Source organism: Nelumbo nucifera, chromosome 3, assembly GCF_055504915.1.
Source record: "Nelumbo nucifera cultivar China Antique chromosome 3, China Antique-T2T, whole genome shotgun sequence".
NCBI lineage: Eukaryota > Viridiplantae > Streptophyta > Magnoliopsida > Proteales > Nelumbonaceae > Nelumbo > Nelumbo nucifera.
The window spans coordinates 33,502,018-33,524,978 of record NC_142651.1 but is presented as its reverse complement, the minus strand read 5'-3'; the positions used below and the strand labels follow the sequence as shown (position 1 = coordinate 33,524,978).

The window sequence follows — 22,961 nt, the reverse complement described above, 5'->3', positions numbered from 1 at the left end:
GGGAAGAGAAAGTGCCAGGAGCCACTGGGAGTGAAGTTGATCAGTCAACAGTGCTTGATTTAGACAACCTGTTGAAAAGGGAGGTAGCGATTGGGAATTGCCAGGCCTTCATTTTTGGGGAGGGGAGGGATTTGCAAGAATTGCTTTTGAACGATTTGAGGAAAAAAGAAAAATTTAAAAAGAAAGAAAAATAGACAGGAAAAAATCTGGGATGAGGAAAATTTCTGTGCAGAGGAAGAGTAAGGGGACGGAGGTGGGGGGAGTCAGGTAAGGGGGAGCAGAACGAAGCTGTCATCTTGGAATGTCCGAGGCCTGAAGGAGGAGAGAAGGAGAGAGTGGGTTAGGTTTTTGATTAGAACACATATTCCGGAGGTGGCCTTATTACAGGAAAACAAGTTAGAAGCTTTTGACATGGAGGTGGCCTCAGTTGAAAGCTTGTTTCAAGCTGGAAGCAATTTAACAGTGTAGATCTAGTAGAAAATTTCTGGGGTTTCTTGAGTTCCTAGTCTTAATGTAATCTTGTTTTCCTAGTGTTCAGATGTTTGGGTGTTATCTTGACACCCAACAAGTTTGTATCTTTCTGTTTTAATAAAATATTCTTCTTTACTCTTGAAAAATAATAACTCATAATAGGGTTATCATTATCCATGTACATTTTGATTTGTGATTAACCAGTGATGGGTGAGTCATAGATACCTGCATATGAGCTATTGTTATCAGTCCTTTTTTATGCAATTGAAATTACTGTCTTGAACATCCAGTTCTGTCCAATGGATTATGAAAGCCAAAGTTTTTATAAAATTTATTGTCTCTAATTTTCTTCTTGTATACTTTTGTTTTCTGTGCTCAGTTGTCTTCTAAGGTCTTTTGGTTGACTGTTTTTTCAAGGCCTCTGAAGATGGAGATAATTTTGTTCTAATAATCCCAACGGGCTCAGTAAACAAGTTTGATCACTTCCACCACCTCCGCTCACTATCTAGAATAACTGACACAAATTTGGTTTGTGCTATTTTATCTGGGCATCTGGATCCATCAGTTGTGGTACCACCATCTTGTAAGTACTTTCTTTTATCTCTGGAAGTGGTGTTTGTCTTCTAATTATATATGCACTTCCATTTAGTAAGTTTTTTGTTCATATGGAGGGCAGTGTTTTAGATGGCTCATAATCCAGTTGACATGGTTACTTCCTTGTTAACCATGGTTCTCAAACTAGGGCACAATCTGTTAGCTGAAGAATTTCTAGAGGACATACAAGTTTAATGGCTTAAATATGATGAATTCTCGAACATATTACCTCCTCCTATTCTGTTCTTGTTGTAGAAGTCCTCCTGGTGTAATTACACTTATCTCATTAAATAAAACAATGGCAATATTTAACCATATATTGGCTTATCGAGGTCTCTCTATCTCCCTCCCTCCCTCCTTCTCATGCAGGTCTAAGAATAGTTGGAGGCATGGTGCAATGGCTGTCCAATCTACATTTGTAGAAAATAGTAGAAAGCTCATTATATGCTTATTTTTCTTATTCTCTTTTAAGCTCATTATGATTATCTTTTGGGAATTCAACCAAGTTTTGGGAAGACTTTTTGTGGGGTGATAGAACTTTAAAAAAACTTTCGCACTCCTCTTTTCCTTGTCCTCTTACAAATCTTGATTGGTCTCCCACTTTGCATCACTCTCTCCTTTTGGGTTATTCTAGGACTTCTGTTGAGAAGAGGCCTTAGAGATTTTCATTTGGCCAATTCTTTAGAAAGTGTGATCCTTGATTACTTTATACCTAACTGTAGAATTTGGATGACCTGCACCTTGGCTTGGGGTCCTTTTCATGGGCTCCTTTTTTCACAAGTCTATCCCTGTTGCTTATACGGCAGCCTCTCCCAGCAAAAGAAATTTTGAGTAACTAAATTCCACCCTAAATCAGGACATTCTATTGGGGTTTCTTTTTTTAGTAAGAACTATTGGGAGGTTAATCACTCTGAGGTTAGCACACATGCAACTCTATAGAAGGGAAAACCTTCATGGTATTTATCCCCTCACATCTGTGTTCTAAGATAAGTGGAGAATCTACTTTTCACCTACCAATCTCTTGTTCATTTGTTTCTTGTATTTGGGAGTGGTTCTCTACTCTTTTTGGTTGCAGGAAGACTTTTTCTACTAAGGTGGTGGATGTCTTTAATGCTTTGTTCTTCGCTTTTCCCAGGTTAGGGAAGATAATGTGGTGTATAAGGGCAACTGTCCCATAAACCATTTGGGATGAAAGGAATGACAAAAATATTTAATAGCATTGTGCAAAAAAGAAGCCATTTTTTGAAAGTATCTAAACAAGGGTGGTTCATTGGATTAAAACTTTGAGGATCTTTGAGTTTTCTGTTTGGAGTCTTTGGATGGCATCATTAAAAATTGGCAATGGGTGGCTTATAACCCCTCAATTAGAACTTTGGCTGCCAGATGCCTAGCAATGGAATCTGCCTAGTCCCAACCTAATCAAACCAAATTTTGGGTTGCAGTTTGGGCAATCTAGGTCCGTGAGGGTGGAACTGCTAGTGGTGGTTCAAGGGCTGTATGGCAAGACCTCTCAATATTAGATCTTTCATGGTGGAAGGGGACTCATGTAATAGTGGGTTGGGTACAGTAAAATAGTATAGGTTCATGGTATTATAAGAACACATTCATGGAGTTGGGGGTTTTAATGAGAAATGGAATTTGAATATTTTTGGATGCTTGGATTGGCATACAATTTGGCTGATGAGATTAGCTATTTAGGGAAGGTTGAGAACTGAAATGTAACCTGGAAAGACTTTACTAGGTGGCAATTGCTAGCCTAAATCAAGGTTACTTGGCAACTAGAACATAACCATTTTTTTATTATTTTTGGCACAATTATCAGTTAACTAACAAAAAAAGAGTTAAAAGGACCTCATTGACCCTATACATCAATTATCCTTTGCAATAGACAAAAAAATTATTCTTTACTCTTTAAGTTGGCAAAAAATATAACCCCTCCTCACTGAAATATTTAGTAATCTAACAATTGCCTATCAATCAGAACATATACATAAAATTAACTAGAGCTCTTAAATGGAAAATTAGGTTGTGGACTTGCAGTCTGCATCAGATTTCCTTAGTGGGGGCTGTTGAAACATTGGGCCAACATTAGTTGTGCCATTCATAATCTCTTTATAGCAATGCCATTGATTAGTTTTCCGTTCGTGTACATGATAGGGATTTTTCATGTTTCCTTTAAAGCTATTACCATCATTAAGTTTGTATTACTTTTGTTAGTTGTCAACACCTGTTTTTTGCTCGGTCTGCCGCTAGAACCTCCAATTTACCTCAAATGCCCGATCAGACCCTTCCAATCTCCTCGAAACACCCAAAAATCCAAAAAACCCGAATTTCATCCCCAGAGCCCTCAGATCCACCATTAAACCTACCTGATACCTATCCAATGGCCCCGATCGACCCCTACTTACACCTCAACCATTAGATCAGACATGACCATCAGACCCATGACCTCCCAAAATACCTATCCATAAAATTTTAGCTCAAAATTCCTTTACTTACCCCCTCATCAAATGAAGATTCCATTTTGACCTCTCTCGTTAACCTAAACACTCAGAACCCAGATTCCCTTGGTCTTGACACATCAAAATCGATCAAACCACACCATTAAACTCTAGACACATCAAAACACCTGCCTGTAAAGTTTCAATCCCAGATTCCCCCATTTGCTCTTTCATCAAGCCAAGATTTTGTTCCGAAACATCCTATTAACCCAAATTCCTACGGTCTTTACCCTCTAAGACTAATCAAACCTCACCATCATATCCCGTACACCTCCAGATACCCACCTATAAAATTTCAGCCCAAAACACCTTTGTTTACGGTTTACCCCTCTATCACACCTAGATTCCGTTTCGAAACTCTAGAATGATCGGATTCCAAATCTTTCCAATCTGAGCCCAACTGGCCCAATCTAACCTTACCAATCACCTCAGACTATCCAAAAAACTCTACCCTGTGAAATTCACCCAAAGTTGCCTTTGTCTGTCCCTCGATCACAGATTCCATTCCAAGGCTCTAGATTAGACGAATCAAGCCCTTTCCAAATCCACCCGATTCGGGTCCCTTTAGCCCAATTTGACCCTACCAAACAACTCGGAATGTCCAAAAACCTCACCCTGTCAAATTTTAGTCAAAAATACCCCCATTTACCCATCCATCTGGTAAGATTTCGTTTTGGCCAATTTTATTGGCCCGCACACACAAAACCCTTCTCTGCACTCAGACTAATCTCGACCCTCCATTTTTGGGCCCAAAAATCCCAACTATCCATCAAAGAACCCTGGTTTATCTCCTGGACCCGGTTTAATCCAATTGCCCAATATTACAAAAAATGCCCCTGAGTTTCCCAAAAATTACGAAACTGCACTGCACCTTACTATTTAAGCAAACCTAACTTTCTAATTCGGGGGGATCGACTATTAACTCTCCCTTACCTCTTGACACAGCGGTCGATCGACGATGGAATCCCTCCCCCATTCTCCCCCTCTTATTTTCTCTCTTGGCCACTCCCACAGTTCCCCTCTCTCGTCCATCGAACCGGAACCTAGTCTACTGTTCACTCCTCTTCCTCGTGACGGGACCCAAACTAGTAGTGACAACTCACTCGAGTGTGATCTATCTGAAGCATCATCTTCTATTTGAAGTTTGTGTATACATTACTATTCGAAGACATACTTTGGGGCCGAGCCAAGTGAAACCCCCTATGCATCGATCAAGATCCGCCGAATCCCCAAATCCACTGCTCATCTTCTTCCAACACTCGACACTTTGAACTAGCAGTTGCAAGCGGATTCAATCCCCTCCACCTTCGGCCTTTTTCTTCCTCTCTCTCTTCTTCTTCTTCTTCTTCCTCCTCCCCTGTTTTAATAACCACCGCTGCAACTCATTGCAGCGCCGACTTAAACAGAGTAGTCGTGAGCTCCTCTCCCCGATCCATTCTCAGCCTTTTCTCTCTCAACTCTCTATCATTCTCTCCCTTTCCTTCTCTCTTTCTCATTTTTCTCTTCTCCTACCCCAAGAAAACCATTGTTCGTCATCTTCTTCAAACCCCAAAATCCGAATGAGCACAACAACGGTTTGATGTTCACAGACCACCGTTCCTGAGTTAGATTGGTGTTCGAACCTTCATCTTCCCCTTCCAGCTCTGGAATCATTCCTGAGCGTTATGTCCATTGCAGCTTGATGCCGAGCTGACTGAGATCTGTCAGTGGCATGGTTCGAATGAAGGCCAAGATCAGATCAGGAGTCAACTATGATAGCAATCATTGGAATTCTTTCTACTCATTTTCAGACTAACTTCACGACGTAAATCCTTCTCCCTATCAATCTCTCAAGTTTGACCCCGGTCATTGTCACTGTGCATGGACAAATCCTCCAAAGCGAGAAAGCTCCCCCTATTGTAGTGTACATTTTCAGGCAGGCTAAATCCAATCCAGGTTTTCAACCAAAGAAAATTCCAATCCAGGTAAGTTTTGTTCTCTGATTTTGTTTACTCATCTTCTTTTTTACCTTCAATCCCTACCTCAATAATGGTCTTCTCTCGAACATTAGAGATGGCAATGAAGTTCTGAGCCATTCTCTGCATTTGTGTCGATGGGGAATATGGTAATGGATTCACTATACTGAGTAAATTTATTTGAATTGCAATTGTTTTTTGGTTTAGTCTTTTGGTGGGAAGAGAGACTGAACTCTGATTTCGATTAAAAGAAAAAAATTAAATATAGGATGATGACAACAATGAAATATGAGGGCAGAGAGGGATCTTTTGTTTACAAATGTTGAATGGAAAGGAATGATTAGCCGGGGAGGATAAATCACCTTAATTACAAAAGAAAAAAAGAGAATAAGAAAATAAATAATCAAATAATAAATAAATTAGGAAAAAAGAAATGAAATGGAGATGTTAGTACAATTGATTCAATCGTACTTAGGTAATAGGAGAAAGAATAAGCTACTAATAAATAGAAAAAACTGTAAAAATAAAAAAAAGTCAAGAAAAAGAGAAAAGTAAAAAAAATATTAAACATAAGATGTAAAAGATTCAAAAACAATAAAAAAATACATAAACAAATAAAATAAATAGCGTTTCATAAGAAAATAACAAAAAAATAAATAATGAATAAAATAAAAAATAATTAGTAAAAAAAGGAAATAAAGATATAATAATAATAAAAAGATAAATAAAAAATAAAAAGGTTAAAACTAAAATCTTAAATTTTGAAATAAGAATAAAATAAATAAAATAAAATGGGTGGAATTTACTTCTTTATTGGTTTGTCCTTATGATTTGCTTTCTTTGTCTTTATGTTGTTTGATTAATTACATATCTGTGATCATGCTTGTTATGGAATCCCATGTGGGCCCCACCTATTGGACCTAGGAGAGGGGTCCCTGACCCCTTCCCTCTCCCATCCGAGTCTTACCCGGACTGGTTTAGCCGGTGCCTTGGGCTAGTGGAGTCACTATTAAAACAAATCGGTTTTGAAAATCATTCTCGGAGGTCCCATCACCTCTATTTCTGAAACTGATGGGTGGCGACTCCAATCCAGCCCAAGTGAACCGTTTTTCGACGCTCACACTAGTCAAGGACTTGTATTCTTAAATTTGCTTCTTATTGGGACACTTTCTTGTAATTTAGTATTTAAGTCCTATTGTTCTTTTTTGGTTTGGTATCCACTTGTCTCTACCAAAATGCTGCACCTTACAAGATTTGTTCTGCAGTACTTGTTTCATCCTCATGCTCTACGGATGAGACGATAGTTGCAGATTCTGATGTGGAAGTGGACACATCTGCATCAGATCATGTGACTGAAGCTACTCAATCAGAAGAAGCCATAAGACATGAAGTTAAAGGGAAGATATCTGTAGATCATGCTTATACTGCTTCACAGAAAGTGCAAAGTTCAAGTTTTAGGACCGAGGGTGGTGGCATTATCATCACTAAAAGTGACAAGCTTATTGAATCTGAGACATCTGAAAATCAAAATTCAGATGTTATATTCAGTCAAGATTTGGTTGTTATAGATGCCAAGGCACCAGCTTCAGTTTCTTCCATGACAAAAACTGTAGTGGTTAACTTCAAATGCTTTAGAAAGGTAATTCACATCTACGACAATAAACTATTCCATCTAATCCTGATTTTGGACGGGATGCTATGCATTTTTGCTTCTTAATTCCTGATTTTACTTGAAGCCTTTGGACAAAGAATTGGCTTGGTTAAGTTGCTAGTCTGCCTAAAATGAATTTTAGTTTTGCTTGATGAAAATGTCAAACCACCTGCCTCCCCACTCCCCTATAATAAAAAACTGAGTTCCTGGCAACTTCAAGTCTTTGCAGTCTCTTCCTACTGAACCAGGTGTTAGTAAATCTATTGAAAATCCTTGTTTCCAGGCTGGAAGGAAAAGGAAGAAAATGGGCATACTAATGAGTTCCTCGTGTTCCTACAAAATTTGTTCACCACTTGATTAATGGATTGTTGATTGGTTGGTTTGAAGTATCCTAGGATGTGTTAAATTCTGCTAGTCATGACTCGTAAGGTAGATAATCTCTGAATCTCAGTTCGAAGGATATTGGTTGAGATTCTTATAAACTAATGTTGACAGTTTGCTAGTCTTTATGTGTGATTTGTTTTCTATGTTTCAGGGTATATGATATTTCTTAACCTTAGTTCTCTCTAATTGTTAATATGGGTTTGCAGAGAGAGACTCAGTCAGGGAATAGCTTCAAAGATCTTATCCCATTTTCGAAATACCCATACAAGTGAGAACTATATTCTTTATCTCAGCTCTAGATTCAGCAACATTTTAATGGTTTCTGGAAAATATTGAGGCTCTACATGTCTGCTATATGCTTCTTGCTGAACCTGATAGTGAATCTGACTATGGGAGTGAGGTGGCTGAATATGTGAAAGCAGAGAAGAAGCAAAAACAAATGGAAGCTATCGCAGAAGACTTGTTCAACAATGAGAAAGTGAGTAGAGAAATTTACACTTATTTTAGCTTCACTAGTGTGAGAATTTGCCTAAGATCTATTGTTGCTTTTGAATAATCCAAGCAGAAAAGGAGACGCGGACCGACTGGTCCATCAATTCGTGAATTTTTGACTCGGGGTTGACAAAAGGTAAATTGACTTGCTTTGAGTTTCTGTGAATTAAGGTGGTGTTTGGTACCATGATTGTATCGAGTAGAAATGGTGCTACATCTGTGCCACATAGGCATCTAAACTTCAGCGGCCAATTTTCTGTTTGGTTGGATACTTTTTTGAGCCAACTGTTATAAATCACTTTGCATTGAAACCGATGCAAGGGGATGTTTGAGGAAATGCCAAATTGATGATTCCTGCTTTGGGAGGCAAAGTCTCAATGCCCTGATTGATGTGGCACTGATGCGGTACTAACACGAATGACAAGCACATTCCCAGAAAGTATAGAACATGGTACTTCTGATTCAAGTAGAAATGGTGTTTCAACCCAAAACACTTTAGGTTGAAACATCATCAATGGTATCAAACACAACCTAAATATATCAGTGCTTTTAACTTTATGGTGATTAGAAATTCATTTTCTTAATGGTATTATTGAACTTTTACCTCATGTTCACAGTGATCATTAATTTGGTTGGCTCGAGATCCATTTTGCACATAAGCTTGTTCAAGGTTCTTGGTTTAGTGGAACCTGCAGCACATGACTCGATTGACATCTGGTAGTTCTCAACGACCTCAATGAATTTCAGCGCATTCTGTAAATTTATTGGTTCTGAACCCATTTTGTCATTGTAAATGTCTTTATCAATAACCTTTTGTGGGACTTCTTCATGGAAGTTGTGCCTTGATCATGGGAATTTTTAACGATCATAGAATTGAATCCATTTGTGCCACGTGTATCACGACGAGTATCAGAATCTGAGACGGCTACAAGGCAGCAGACTTTTTTTTGAAAGATATAATTGAAAAATTTATTAATAAAACAGCAAATAAATGTGTAAAATAGAGACATTAAGTCCCATAGGCTAGAAGATTCCACCTATCCCCAAGCAAAAGTACTATTTAGAATTGAGCCCAAAAGATTTGATCCCTACTCGCCCCTTTATCGCCAAAGCATCAGTCAAACTGTGACATTCTAATTTTTTAGAAAAGAGGATCTCAAAAGCGGTTAATTTTACTTTCAAATAGAATAATTACCTTAGAAGTGGTTTATTTAAACATATTCAATCCACTTTGAAATGATACAAACGTAACTATTTATATGATAGACACATAAAAAAGTTCAAAATGAATTTATCAAATAAATAGTAAATATCAATTAACGTGGGTTACTGTTTATAAATAAGACCTCATTTAATCTCTTAAATCATATTACAAACAATATAAATTAATAGTGATTTTCAAATAACATAGATCATAATAGATTATGAATTACACAGATGTAAGACCCATATTAATTTTTCTAATTAATTTTTTTATAATTAAATAGTAAATTTCAAACTAAAGCATACTGTAGTTGCTCTGTACGTACTTGGTAAGGGATCATTCTCTAGTTATACATGCAAAATTAGTTGTGTTAAACCTTACGAGTGACTTCCATTGCATTTGAGTTATAATCCAATGCACCGTTCTCACCAATATACACTATTATAGCTTCCATAGTTTCATATTGCACCTGAGGCTCCATTTGGGATGAGTGGAGGTACACTACGAGCGTGTTGAGTGTTCAGTGCAAACACAAATATACAAGGTTTATTGCCAAAAAAAACATTTGCAAGGTTCGTGAAAATGACAACGTTTGTATTTGCACTCTTCCTAAACAGAGCCTTAAAGATCCTTGCATTCCTCTTCGGCTCTTCCCAATTCATCCAACTAATGACTACTGCCGTACTACTGCCTTAGTCTATCTTTACATCTCTCTCTCTCTCTCTCTCTCTCTCACTTGGCCAATTAAAAGTTGTTGAACAGAACATTTGCAAGAATCCACCTGCACCCAGAAAGAGAAATTGCTTCTAAATTCAAATCCTCAAAGTGGTAAAAAGACCCTTTGGTCGATTTGCCAAAGAGGCAAATATGTGATGTGAAGATAAACAGTAGTAAGGCCACCTCTTTTGGAAGATGCCATTAGTACTAATTTTTTCATGTTACAATTCCTAGCAAAAGGAAATAATTTTATGGTGACGGGTTTGCACCAAACGATGTTGCAACAAGAGAGTGAAAGAGCAAAATGCATGTAAAAAAAGGAAGCATGGGAAAAGGAGACCAGGGTGACCAACCAAATGCACAAATGCACTACTAAAATGGATCTTATTGTACATGCTTTTCAGAAAATGTGTATAGCCAGATGATTATTTGTTGTGAAGCGAAATCATAAGAGAATTAAAGGAAAAAAAAAGGCTAAATAGAGAAAACACAATTATTAGAGACATGTTATGAATAAAAAGAAAACACAGTTTTAAGGCAATGTGCCAATTGGTTAGTTAGTAAGACCTCCTGGTGGTTGTAGTGGAGGCCTGTGGTTGAATCCCGCCTGCACCAGGGTTGGGGGATGTGTGATCCCCCAGTTGTATAGCCCCGTGGAGAAAAAAATTGGATATGGTGGAAAAATTTAGAATTTAGATGTGCTAGGAAAATTCAGAAAATTTTGATGCAAAATTATGATTTATTTTTATTTCAAATTTGCAACTATTTTGTTTGATTAGAGTACAAATGAAGTAAAACAAGAGCTAAAGCAGAATAAAGTAAAACCCAAAACAAAACTAAACCAGATTTTGCATTCTTTTCATTTGCACCTCTATGCATTTGTACTAGTGCAAATAAAACTGCACTGCAACCAAACAGAGCCTTAACCTGCACATTCAGGGATGAATCGTTTGTTCCGGCCATTGAAGAGTCTCCGGTGACTGCTTCAATGGTTGGATTTTGCCTTTGGCAAATGGATAAACAAAAAGAAGAAACCACACCATATTTCTGCAATTGGTGCCTCATATGCCATTTTTTTTTGATAAATTCATATGCCCATTCTTGCACACTAGTTGTAACATTTGCTTCTGAAGGGGATCATTCTCCCCCATCAATAATTTGTTCATTGAGAAGCCCCTTTCAGCAAATGATGAGATGAGATAATTGTTTTTTTTTTTTTTGAAAGGAGTTAAATTGACTCTAAGCTTGGTAGCACGCTTACAGTCAGGGGTGAGCAAAAAGAACCGAAAAATCGGTTGGTTCGATTTTGTTTCAATGTTTCTAAAAAATCGACAGTTTTGGTTAACCATTTAAAAAAACCGGCAGTTAATCGAACCGACCGATATATATATATATATATAATATTAATATAAACAATAATATATTTATATTAATATTATATATTATTTTTTATTATTTTTTGAAAATCTAATAAATGTCAAACTGAAACTTTTCAGTTCAGCAGTAGACTCTAGAGTGTTCGCCAGATTGGTGAACAGCTAGACTTTTCAGTCCCTCTCTCTCTCTCTCTCTCCTCTCACTCTCTCAAGACTCATTCTTTCCCTCTCTTTGAGCTCTCTCTTTTGACTCTCACTCTCTCAGATTCATTCTTTCCCTCTCTCTCTCTTGACTCTCACTCTTCGGCACTCCAAAAAATCAACGGATCAATGGGCGACGGCCTTTGGCGCTCCAATTGCAATAGCTTCAATGGACCAACAGGCGACGGCCTTTCGGCACTCCCAACTGCAATAGCTTCAACGGACCAACGGGCGACGGCCTTCGGCGCTCCCAATAATCAATTTTATTCTTCGTTCTTCCCAGGTCCTGGGCTCTTTGTATTTCTTCCACTCTCCCACTCTCCCACTCTCCCTGTCTCCAGTTTCTTTTTTTTTTTTTTTAATTTTGAAGTCATAAAAAAACCGGAAAACTGAACCGCGGTTAACCGGTTGCATCGGTTCAGTTTTGATTTGGTTAAATATAAAAATTGAACCGTGAACACCCCTACTTAGAGTTAAATTGACTCTAAGCTCTTGTCTTTGGCCTTGCCTATCAAGCAATAACTTGGGTTTGGGTGACTGCCACAATGCACTTTGCTTTTGAGTTAATATTTCAGTGATTCAACGAGGAGACCAGAAATGAAGTAAAGAAAATTGAGGCAATGGTAAGAAGAAGAAGAAGAAGAAGAAGAAGAAAGAGGGAAGGAAGGAAGGAAGGAAGGAGAGGGAGTGACTGGAGTCCGGACTAGTTCAATTACTCTGTTATGTGTTGTTGACAAAGAAAGACAATAGGGGATATAAAAAGAAGAGGACGGAAAAACAAAAAAGAGAGAGAGAGAGAGAGAGAGAGAGAATGTAGGAATTTACAATGGGGAAAATGTAAAAAAAGAAAAAAAATTGAAGACTAGGATTTTTCTTTTAAATTACCAGATATTTCTATTTAGAAAATGATACTTAATCCATAGAGTTTTATGCTTGTGAGAGGAACTCAACCCTTTTAGTCATTAAATAGACTTTGCCAGAGCTAGGAGTCGATTTTATTCCTTTTACTGGTTTTTTTTTTTGGGTATTTGGTGCTATGTACCATTAATAACTTCAACCAATCCCTTTGACCCCTTTTTCCCCAAAGTGCTGGTTGCAAGATTTAATTCCATATCAACACTAACACTAGAACAAACCAACTAACATACCAACGAACCAGCCCTCGGTTGATAACTCCTTTTACTGGTTCATGACTAAGCTTGCCACCGTCAATTGGAGTTCCCTGTTTTATTTTACATAGAATACTTGATAGTTTGAAACTCAATCTACCGAAGCTCTAAATACTCTTTTAGTGGTAGACACACCTATAGTCTAACACTAAGATGAACAGTGATGTTTGTCTTTCTCTTGTTTTTCTTCTCAACAGCGAACAAAGTAGGGATGAGAAGAGAGTAGAGAGAGAAGGGGGAGGCGATGCGAGGCTGGATATCGCTCACACTCACACATTTCTTTATTTAACAAAGGCACATTTTAAAATTTGAAAAATAATTAAGGGTAAGAGTCTTTTTGTCCAATTTAACAATCATACGTAACAAAAAATGAATTTCAGGGTTTGAAAATTTAGACACTTTAAGTAATTGTTAGATACTTCAGGGGTATTTAAGTAATTAACCCACCAAAAGAATACCACATTCCATAACACACTGTTGTATCACTTGCTACACCAAAAGAATACCACAAAATTGGATGGATTGTGTTTGTAGGTGATGGTAACAAAATTAATTTTTGAAAAGATAGATGGGCTGATTCGGCTCCAATAAATAAGCTTTTGCTTTTGAATAGAGACTCCTCTGACAAGGAAAATGAAATCAAATCCAGTGAAGTCATCAACCATGATAGAATGGTTTAGAGAGAGGATAAAGTTTGAAATTTAGTCCCTATGCATGTTTGGAATAAAACTAGACCAATTTTCCTCACTCCTTGTTAAAATGAGGATAAGATGATTTGGTGGCTGGACCCTAAAGGAAAATTTTCTATTAAATCTATTTACAAAGAGGCTAGTGTGTTTGAAAGGGGTTTAGGAGGGCCTAACATCAGCGTTTCTAAATCGCCGTTGGCCTGGACGCTTGGACCGTTCGGCCCAATCGGCTCTGTTTTATCCAAAACCCAGAATCTGATAAAAAACTGTTGAAAAAGTCAACAAACCGTTGATCTAGATGGTCAAACCATTGACTAGAACGGTTCCATTTTCGAGTTATTTTTTAAAACGTTGCCTAACATAATCCTCAGTAGGATTTGGGGTCTTAGGGTTCCTCCTAAAATCAAAACTTTTATATTCCTTCTTTTGAGTTCTCTGCTACCCACTAAAGCTTTACTTGTTGCTAGAGGAGTTCCCATTGATGAGGATTGTAGTATCTGTGGTGAGAAAGAGGACATTGATCATATATTTAAGAATTGTACCTTAGCTAGGCAAGCTTGGCTAGCCATTAACTCTAACATTATAGGCCCAGAGCAGAATGATTCTTTAGTCTTACATTGGTGGAGCAATTTGAACAAGGGTAGCAGAGTAGAAGGGCATATGCCTCAAGAAAAGTGTAGTTTCATTCTTTGGTTTCTATGGAAAAACAGGAATGGAAAAAACTTTTCAGAACCGGTGCTTTCCTCCTTCTATCATCATAGAGAGGGCTCAAAACTATTATTTGGAATCAAAATCATGCGATGCACGGGACGGGACCCACGTCTTGTTAAAAGAAAATTGTGGAGACAAAATGCATGAATTATCAGTGAAAATTGCCTTGTTTCAGCGATAAAATGCATGAATTATCTTTCATGACCACAAAGAGTAAATCTTTGCTACGACATTGCGCAGGGCTAAAACAGAAAATCATGGCCTTAGATCTATTGCAGTGGCCCCATCAAGAAGTCACTTCATTTAATTCAAGGTGGGGCCATAACAGCAAATCAAAGGCTTTGATTTACTTGTTTCAGTACTGGGATACGACACTGTTGTAGCAAATGTGGGTTGAATTGAACCACAAAAGCCTCTCCAAGAATGAAGAACCTCCAACAGACACCATTGTCATTAGAAGTACATGGGGGCGATTATGGCCAAACCAACAGGCGAGCGGAGTCGATGGAAAGCCATATTCCAGGCCCTGATCATCCATCCCATCAAAACCTCTGAGAGCATCTCCCAACTGAGTTCACATCTGCGTCCCACAACGTCCCACGGTACATTCCTGCCGTGTATTAGGAATATCTCCTGATAATGATATCATCATTTCTGGTACTATCATTAGAAGATGTTCCCAATACATGGCGGGGATGTACTGTGGGACGTTGTGGGGCACCCCCTTCATGGGGCACAGAGATTTGAACTCGAGTCCAGTTTAGATTTCCTACCCACACTAATGCACATGACATCGCAGCCATACATAGGGAACATCTCCTGTGCTTCTATGTTATGCATGGGAGATGGTTTTACTATTGGGCTTGTGTTTAGTTTAATCGGTTTAGATTTCTTGGGACCTTAGATTGTATTTTTGGGCATGGGTTTTATTGGATAAACCAATGTTTGTATTTTCTTTTTTGTTTTCTTTTAATAAGACGAATTCAACTACATTGCATTTATAAATATTTGTTGCATTTTGAATCAAGATTGCAATCAATCACGTTAAAGATGTCACATAATCTATTTACTTTTTTATTTTGCATGTTTCACAAGGTGTATTCACCATCAAAACTTCAAGAACTCTAAAAATGTCAGCTGTGACGTATTGTTTTATCACTTAGTTCATGTTTTCTGCTTCATGGTGCAGTATATGCATCATAGATTTTGCCTAATAACATTTACCTTACCTAAAACAAAAACAACTGACGGAAGTTTATAAATGGGAAGAACAGAAGCAAAGAAATCAAATAAGACCTTATCATAAGTAGAAGACTAAAATACAGGCTCAATCAAATTTCTGCCCTAATTTGCAAAATCCCCTCTCTCTATTACAATTAGAGCTCGTATTGAGAATTATATATATATACACACACACACAAAATGTTTTGTATATATTCCCTGGACCTTAAAAACTAATCATAGCACAACATCACTATATGTGAACCCGGTCACATTAGGGGTGTAATTTGTGCAGGCCCAACCAGAGTCCAACCCAATCTAGCCACATTCGTCAGGCTGGGCTCAAAACCTTTGACTTTTCTATTTTTTGAGCTAGGCCATAGATTCAAAAGTTTGGATTTTTCTATTTTTCGAGCTGAGCTCGAGCCTAGGCCCTAGGTAGCGTGAGCCTGTCTCGAACCCAACCCGATCTTAGTCCAACCTAGGCCCAGTCTCACTATACACAGGCTTATATGCACATATGGATAGATATATGCATGCATATGCACACACATACAGACATGCATGGATGCCTATTCGAAAAATATACAAAATTCCTATTTAAAGGTTTAAATTAGAGTGATTCTAAATAACTTTATGCAACTTTTTATTACATTGGACCGGACATATCCACTTGAGCCCAATTGACCAAGGTTAGCCCAGCCTGGCCCAGACCCAACTTGAATATGTCAATTTTCAGTTAAATCTGGGACCCAAATTTAGGGTTGGGCCCAATACTTTGCATGGAACCAAATGGACCCAAATAACTTTCTAATCCATTTATATGTTGATTCAATATTTCAAGTCCCCCACATCAATTTATTTGCCGAAGCTGTGGACGATGAAGTTTGGGATCTCCCAAAGAATGTCAGAAAATTTAAGGAATGCTCTTACTCAGTGTGCTCATTGTACTCATCCTACTCTAAAATGAGTAGCCAAATCTAGTTTCATAAACTATATATCAAGAAAGATTCAAAATCTAAGAATGAGCATCAGAAACTTTCAAAGTATTTGGCTAGAGCAAGACAGAAAAACACTCCCAAAGGAAAGAGACCATTTCTCCACTTCTTTTCACAACCTTTTCGGAGCTGTAGGTTGAAATGTATGGAGTACATCTGAGTGGTTTAGTGAGTTAGTATTACTATTTCTGGTTATACAAGGCAACTGCATTAATCCCCAGCTCATCTATCAAACTTCTAGATCAGACCCACAAAACATGGCGATCCATGAAATCATGGACAAGATTGTTTGTAGGATAACTGAGTCAGTCAGCATGGTTTTCACTCTAATTTTTCGAAAAAAGGAAAAATCCGTTACAGTCATTCGCCTAAATTGGAGTACTTGCCATTCCTTTTTAAGGCTCAATTCTCCTTTGGTTTGGATAAGGAAGAACAACAGAATCAAAGCTTGTTGCCAGTTCAAGTGGTTCGAACGATTGAAAGATCTCGTACGACCCAGTTTGGTTAACTAGGAGGACACCAAAGATTCACTGGTTTGTTGCAGAATGGCAGGAGGAGGAATTGCTTCGCATGGACCAACAAAAGACTATGCCGGAGGGATGACCCTCTTCGTGCTCATAACTTGTATTGTGGCTGCCACCGGCGGTCTCATCTTCGGTTACGATCTTGGGATTTCAGGTTGTGATTTGTGAACGAAGACTGAAGAAATTGTTTACAGTAAAATTGGTATCTGATCATATATTGGTGTTGACTGTTTTTTTTTTTTTCTGCAGGAGGGGTTACTTCTATGAGTCCATTCTTGAAGAAGTTCTTCCCCTCGGTTTATGAGAGGATGAACGATGACACTGATACACATAACCAGTACTGCAAATTCGATAGTCAGCTTCTTACCAGTTTCACTTCTTCCCTTTACATCGCGGCGTTGATAGCCTCCTTCTTTGCTTCTGCAATAACCAGACTCTTTGGTCGAAAGATCTCTATGGCCATTGGAGGTGCTGTGTTTTTTATTGGTTCCATCCTTAATGGCATCGCCAACAACGTCGGGATACTCATCCTTGGTCGCCTTTTACTTGGTGTCGGTGTGGGATTTGCTAATCAGGTCTCTCTCTCTCTCTCTCTCTTCTGATATATATTGTATGTTGGGGGTGGTGATTGATTTGAATGAGCAATGGATGCAGTCTGTACCAGTGTATCTATCGGAAATGGCTCCGGCAAAACTTAGAGGAGCTCTGAACATGGGTTTCCAATTGGCCATTACCATTGGAATCCTGGTTGCCAACCTTGTGAACTATGGCACAGACAAGATCAAGGGTGGATATGGGTGGAGAATATCCCTGATTCTTGCAGCAGTTCCGGCGGCCGTAATGACAGTTGGGTCACTGTTCCTACCAGACACCCCCAACTCTCTCATCGAAAGAGGCCATACAGAGAAGGCCAAGGCCATGCTGCAGAAGGTCCGCGGCACCACCGACGTCGACGAGGAGTTCCAAGACCTCATCGACGCAAGCGAATCTGCGAAGCAGGTGCAGCACCCATGGAAGAACATCATAGATCGCAGATACAGGCCTCAGCTCGTCATGTCCATCATGATTCCTTTCTTCCAGCAGCTCACTGGAATCAACGTTATCATGTTCTATGCACCTGTTCTCTTCATGACACTGGGCTTTGGCGGTGCAGCTTCTCTCATGTCTGCTGTCATAACCGGCCTGGTCAATTTCTTCGCCACCATTGTCTCTATCGTGACAGTCGACAAGTACGGAAGAAGGTTCTTATTCATCGAAGGTGGAATTCAGATGATCATCTGCCAGGTATATCCATTAATTAAGTTAAAACAATTTCTTTGCCACCACTTACCACTGATCAATTAGCAATACCGGTCCTTTAAAGCGAAGAACACTTGAGTTTGAGTTGCTCACTTCATAACCCATGAATGCATCGATATCTGTCGCAGATTGGTGTGGGAACTGTGCTCGGTATCAAGTTTGGAGAGAGTGGACAAGGATCCTTGTCAAAGGGCTACGCAGATTTCGTCCTGTTCTTGATTTGCTCCTATGTTGCAGCTTTCGCCTGGTCATGGGGTCCATTGGGTTGGTTGGTTCCCAGTGAGATCTTTCCTCTGGAGATACGATCAGCTGGTCAGGCCATCAATGTATCAGTGAACATGTTGTTCACCTTCGGCATTGCTCAAGCCTTTCTGGCCATGCTTTGTCACATGAAGTTCGGTCTCTTCTTCTTCTTTGCAGGGTTTGTCTTGATAATGACCCTCTTCATCTTCTTCTTCTTGCCGGAGACCAAGAACGTTCCCATTGAAGAAATGAACAGAGTGTGGAAGCAGCACTGGTTCTGGGGGAAGTACATCCCAGATGACGCAGTCGGCGCCCTCCAGCTCTCTTCAGCAAAGTCTGTGGCCTAAAAACCAGGTTAGATGCAGCCCGTAGGGTTGAAGGTTGCTCAGATTCGATTCAGATTATGTCTTCCAGTTGGGGCTCTTTCTGAATAATAAACCAAGTCGATCGACCGACCAAGAGATGATGAAAACTGAACTGAAACAGAAAAAAAGGCAAAAAGGAAGAAATTTATGCATTCAGTTCAGAAGAAAGAAAGAACACTTGGAGAAAAAATGTTGTTCTCATCTCATGGTTTCACCTTCTTTTTGAGGGAGAGAAAGAGAGTAGTTTCATGGTTTCGTTTAATTTCCTGGAAAATAATGATTTCTGAATGTAGATTCAGCACAGTTTCTTAAACTAATGACTCTTTGCTCAATTGCTCATGTTATTGTGATTGCTCCACTACGATGAACATGTTTCCCTGCCACCTGTTCACTCACGAAATGAAATTCAATTTCGATATTATAAAATCGTATAATTATTATATAATTTATAACAATTATTGATTGTTATTACTCATAAAGTTATAATTTATAATCTTTTTAAAAAAACTAAAAGTAATAAAATTTACTAACATTGAAGAAAAGTAATTTTACTAATAAAATACAATAAATATTTTTAATTTTTAATTTATTTTTTACTAATTTAATGCCCATTTAATTTTTATTTAGAAGTTAATAAAATTAATTAAAAATAATATTAAATTTGGCCACTCTCATTTTGGGTGCAACTTGGGTTGTGGTTAGATGGCCAGCTAGATATAACAAATAAAATAATGTTTTAATTGCACATGGATTCGCTTGGCTCAATTGAAAATGTCATAGGGCTCTTTTCGCTTGAATTTGGTCATTCTCACACGGTGTATTGTGTTTGGGTTTTGAAAAAATAAAAAATAAAAAAATTGTGAGATGGGGTAAAATGAAGATTTCCCTTTTATTTTATTTTTTCAATCACCCTCGTGTTTGTGAATTAATTGTAAATTTAGGAACCAATTCGTACAATTTAGGAACCAATGTGTGATGCTTTTGCTTTAAAAGAAATAGATTATCAAGAGTGGGGTAAATGGGCAAGTATGAATGATACAAGAGTGTAAATAATAAGGCTGTGTTTGGTTTTAAGGAAAAAGTAGGGAAAGGAAAGGAAATGTAGGAAAATCTTTACAAACCTTGTATGTATTTCCTTACCTTTCCTTTCCTTTTCCCACATTTTCTTTCAATCCAAATATAGCCTAAAGAAAGCTATTTTCTTACACTTTTATATGCATTTATTTGTTTAATATGATAATATATATGAACAAGGCATCATTTTTTTGTCTTAAATTTCTATTTTGCCCCTATATAGCTCAATTTGGAAGGAGTACAAATACAAATATGTAGAGTGCAAAGCCTCGTATCTTATATTATTTTTCATATATTTGCATTATACATATTTATATTTATACTCTTTCTAAATTGAGCCTAATGTTCAACATTAACATGCCAAATAATTGAGACCCAGTGGGCATTTTGAGGCCAAAGGCACAAAGATGTAAGCCTCAAACAACCCAAGACTTAAGCCTTACTGGTGGATTCTAAGGCTATTGAGGCTAGACCTTTTTTCCTAGCCTTGCTTTGAGGCTTAGGCATTTGGCCTCGCCTCAAAATCCTTTTAAAATAAGGTCCAAGTGTAAGAGAATGGTATTACATAAGTACACAGACTCAATTGACTCAGGCTGAACCCAGGTCAAACCGATCCATTTTCAATTCAATTAGTTAAAGTTTCAAATGTTGGACATTTTAAAAAGTTAATAAAGCATGTGTTCTAATCAAATGAGTACTTTAGAAGGTTAATTAGACATGTGCAAGTAAGAGAACATTCCAGGTAAAATTGGAAAAGAAAAGAGTTGATGTAGCATGATCTGGTAGCTCCTTGCTGGAGGACAACTCGAATGTCGGGCTAGTGAGGTCGCCTGGTCGAGCTGCAAAACAAGTCTGTCAGAGTGTCTAGGGTGCTTTATTAGGTGTAGGCACTTTGATGCTTAAATTAGCGATGTGGAGATTTGAGAGAATTGAAAGCTAGTTTGCAAGAGAATTTGAGAGCTTAATTGTGTGTACTTTGTGAGACTGGAGGCAAGGCCTTTATATAGTTGAGTTGCCGTGGGCCTCACTATGCGTGTCCGACATCGTCGGCCCGTCTGGTCCAGAGTTGATTTCGTACCCGAAGATGGAGTTCGTGTAAGCTGATAAGGCTTATTCAAGTTTGTTTGAATCGGGCGGAGATAAGATAAATTCCATTGACGTATGTTGTGATCCCGAGGAGATCAGAGACAGCCCAGATGGAAGTTACATGGCACCTCGGTAGGTCGGTGCATGTAGTTGAGCTACTCGAGTCTCAGTCTAGTTGGGTGACCCAAGGTGCGCGAGGTGACCGGGATCACTGAGGTGCCCGAGGTCACTGAGGTGTCACCATATCATTTCATCACTCTACGTGTCGTCACATTGTTGGACGGGCCAAATTGTCCCTCATGAAAGAGTAAAAAAAATCTAGTCCAAGAAACTTTTGCAATGTAACCTATCCAAAACTCTATAAATAGAGGATTTCATACCCATTTTAGGGACTTGCCTATTTCTTCACATTGAAGTCCATTTCCTTTCTCTCCTCTCCATTGTTCTTTCACCCTTTTATAACTAGTAGTCATTTTCTCTCTTCCTCGCCAGAGTTCCATCTTTGACGAACTAATGCGGTCTCTGATCCCTCACCAAAGGGTATATAGGCAGCCCCTCTAGGGGTCCAACCAACTCTTCTTTCTATTGTTTTAGCCAAATTAGGATCTGTTCCTCATTGAACGTGCCTCACACCGACCTCAAAGTCACATTCCACCCTGTATTGAAAACATTTTTACATGAATAATAAATACAAGCACGAGAGATGTTCCTGATGTGTAGCCAGAACATGCTGTAAGGTGCATTTTGTGAGGATCAAATTTAGTTAAGACTTAAGAGGATGCTTGATTTTGCAATAGATACATGACGTGTCAAGTGAGTTGTTAATTCTTGGTTTTAGGTTGCATTCGTGCAGTCCACTGATTTCTGAATCTATGTATGTAAGCCATGTATAAAATTTCAAATGTAGTTCTATTTATTTGGTTGGTCGGCATGCTGGATCTTTTGTTATTGTTGTTCTTCTCACTGTCAACATTTGTCAATTTCGATGAATATTGTTTAGTGACGTCATTTATTGAATTGATTAAAATCTTAGTCTCCGTTTGTTTGTGGGAATAGGGGTTTGGAATCGGAATCGGAATAGGCTATTCTAATTTCAACTATTTGGTTGGGCAGAATTGGAATTTGAGAGAATGGCCATTCCTTGCCTCTCTCTTGGGAATGAAATTCCATTCCTGCTGATTTTAATTCCCATTTCCATTCCTGTCTGAACCAAACATATTATGGGAATGAATCATTCCCATTCTGATTCCGATTCTGATTCTGATTCTGAGTACAAACCAAATGGACCCTCAATAATATAAAGATGTAGTTTCTTACTTAGATTTTTTTATGCTTGTGACATTAACATCTAGGAGTCTAGGATTAATGATTTTCTGTCATTGATAGCCATTGCTTCTAATATTTTCTTGTCACCAGTCATAACAACTCTTATTTATCATTATTATGATGAATATTGTTATGCTTGATTTCGTTTTATGATGTGACAAATTATAGATGATTTGAATGAAACCGTGGTGATTATATTTTGAACGTGTGTCTAATTAGCAAATAAATAACATGAATAAAAAGAGAGAGAGAAGTAGAAAAGGAATGCATAGATAAACGAGTAAATGATCACACAAGTGAACAACCAATTCGAATCCGGGCTATTTACAGCCCCGTCCGTCCGTATCCAATGTTTTAAAAATCGATTTAGGATTGGAATCGTTCTAATCATCGGTTTTTGGGTTGATGATTCAATCATTTGGTTTAAATGAACTGCCTGTTCTGATGAAAAAAAAAATCAATGGATCAATGGTTAAATCACCTAAGTCAATGCGTCATTAATCAATTCAGCAGTTAAAACGGAACCGGTTGCCTAACGATTCCAAAGCCAAAAGCGATTCAAAAACATTGGTGAATTCATGACCGTCATTAATAAACACATACCTGTTTAATGTTGACCAATCGTTGTACAGAAAGTAATGTAAAAGTTGCATTCGTCAACAAAATGCCAACCTACGGCTATAACCTGTAATTGTCGTAACCTGAATTTC

The 22,961-nt window shown here is 38.2% G+C and overlaps 2 protein-coding genes across 4 annotated transcripts in view; both read left to right on the top strand.

Annotated features, from left to right (window-relative positions):
* Positions 1–8,938, top strand: part of NBS1 (nijmegen breakage syndrome 1) — a 31,474-nt gene extending 22,536 nt beyond the window's left edge. For all 3 annotated transcript variants that reach the window (XM_088901456.1, XM_010251378.3, XM_088901455.1), the window contains 6 exons: positions 889–1,054; positions 6,787–7,160; positions 7,763–7,824; positions 7,935–8,034; positions 8,122–8,184; positions 8,666–8,938. In XM_088901456.1, the coding sequence (XP_088757582.1) occupies positions 889–1,054; positions 6,787–7,160; positions 7,763–7,824; positions 7,935–8,034; positions 8,122–8,178 (759 nt within the window). In that variant the 3' untranslated portion in view covers positions 8,179–8,184; positions 8,666–8,938. The remainder of the gene's footprint in view (positions 1–888; positions 1,055–6,786; positions 7,161–7,762; positions 7,825–7,934; positions 8,035–8,121; positions 8,185–8,665) is intronic.
* A 7,820-nt stretch (positions 8,939–16,758) lies between these two features.
* LOC104594938 (sugar transport protein MST3) lies at positions 16,759–18,872 on the top strand. Its single transcript, XM_010255500.2, has 4 exons — positions 16,759–17,012; positions 17,108–17,433; positions 17,513–18,142; positions 18,286–18,872. The coding sequence occupies exons 1-4, from the start codon at positions 16,880–16,882 to the stop codon at positions 18,745–18,747; spliced, it is 1,551 nt and encodes a 516-aa protein (XP_010253802.1). The 5' UTR covers positions 16,759–16,879; the 3' UTR covers positions 18,748–18,872.
* Positions 18,873–22,961: the final 4,089 nt, after the last annotated feature.

Bases quoted from the DNA above. Each gene is read 5' to 3' on its own strand.
- LOC104594938 (XM_010255500.2), top strand. From the start codon at position 16,880: ATGGCAGGAGGAGGAATTGCTTCGCATGGACCAACAAAAGACTATGCC. The intron at 17,013-17,107 runs GTTGTGATTTGT...TTTTTTCTGCAG, and splicing joins TTACGATCTTGGGATTTCAG to GAGGGGTTACTTCTATGAGT. The intron at 18,143-18,285 runs GTATATCCATTA...TATCTGTCGCAG, and splicing joins TTCAGATGATCATCTGCCAG to ATTGGTGTGGGAACTGTGCT.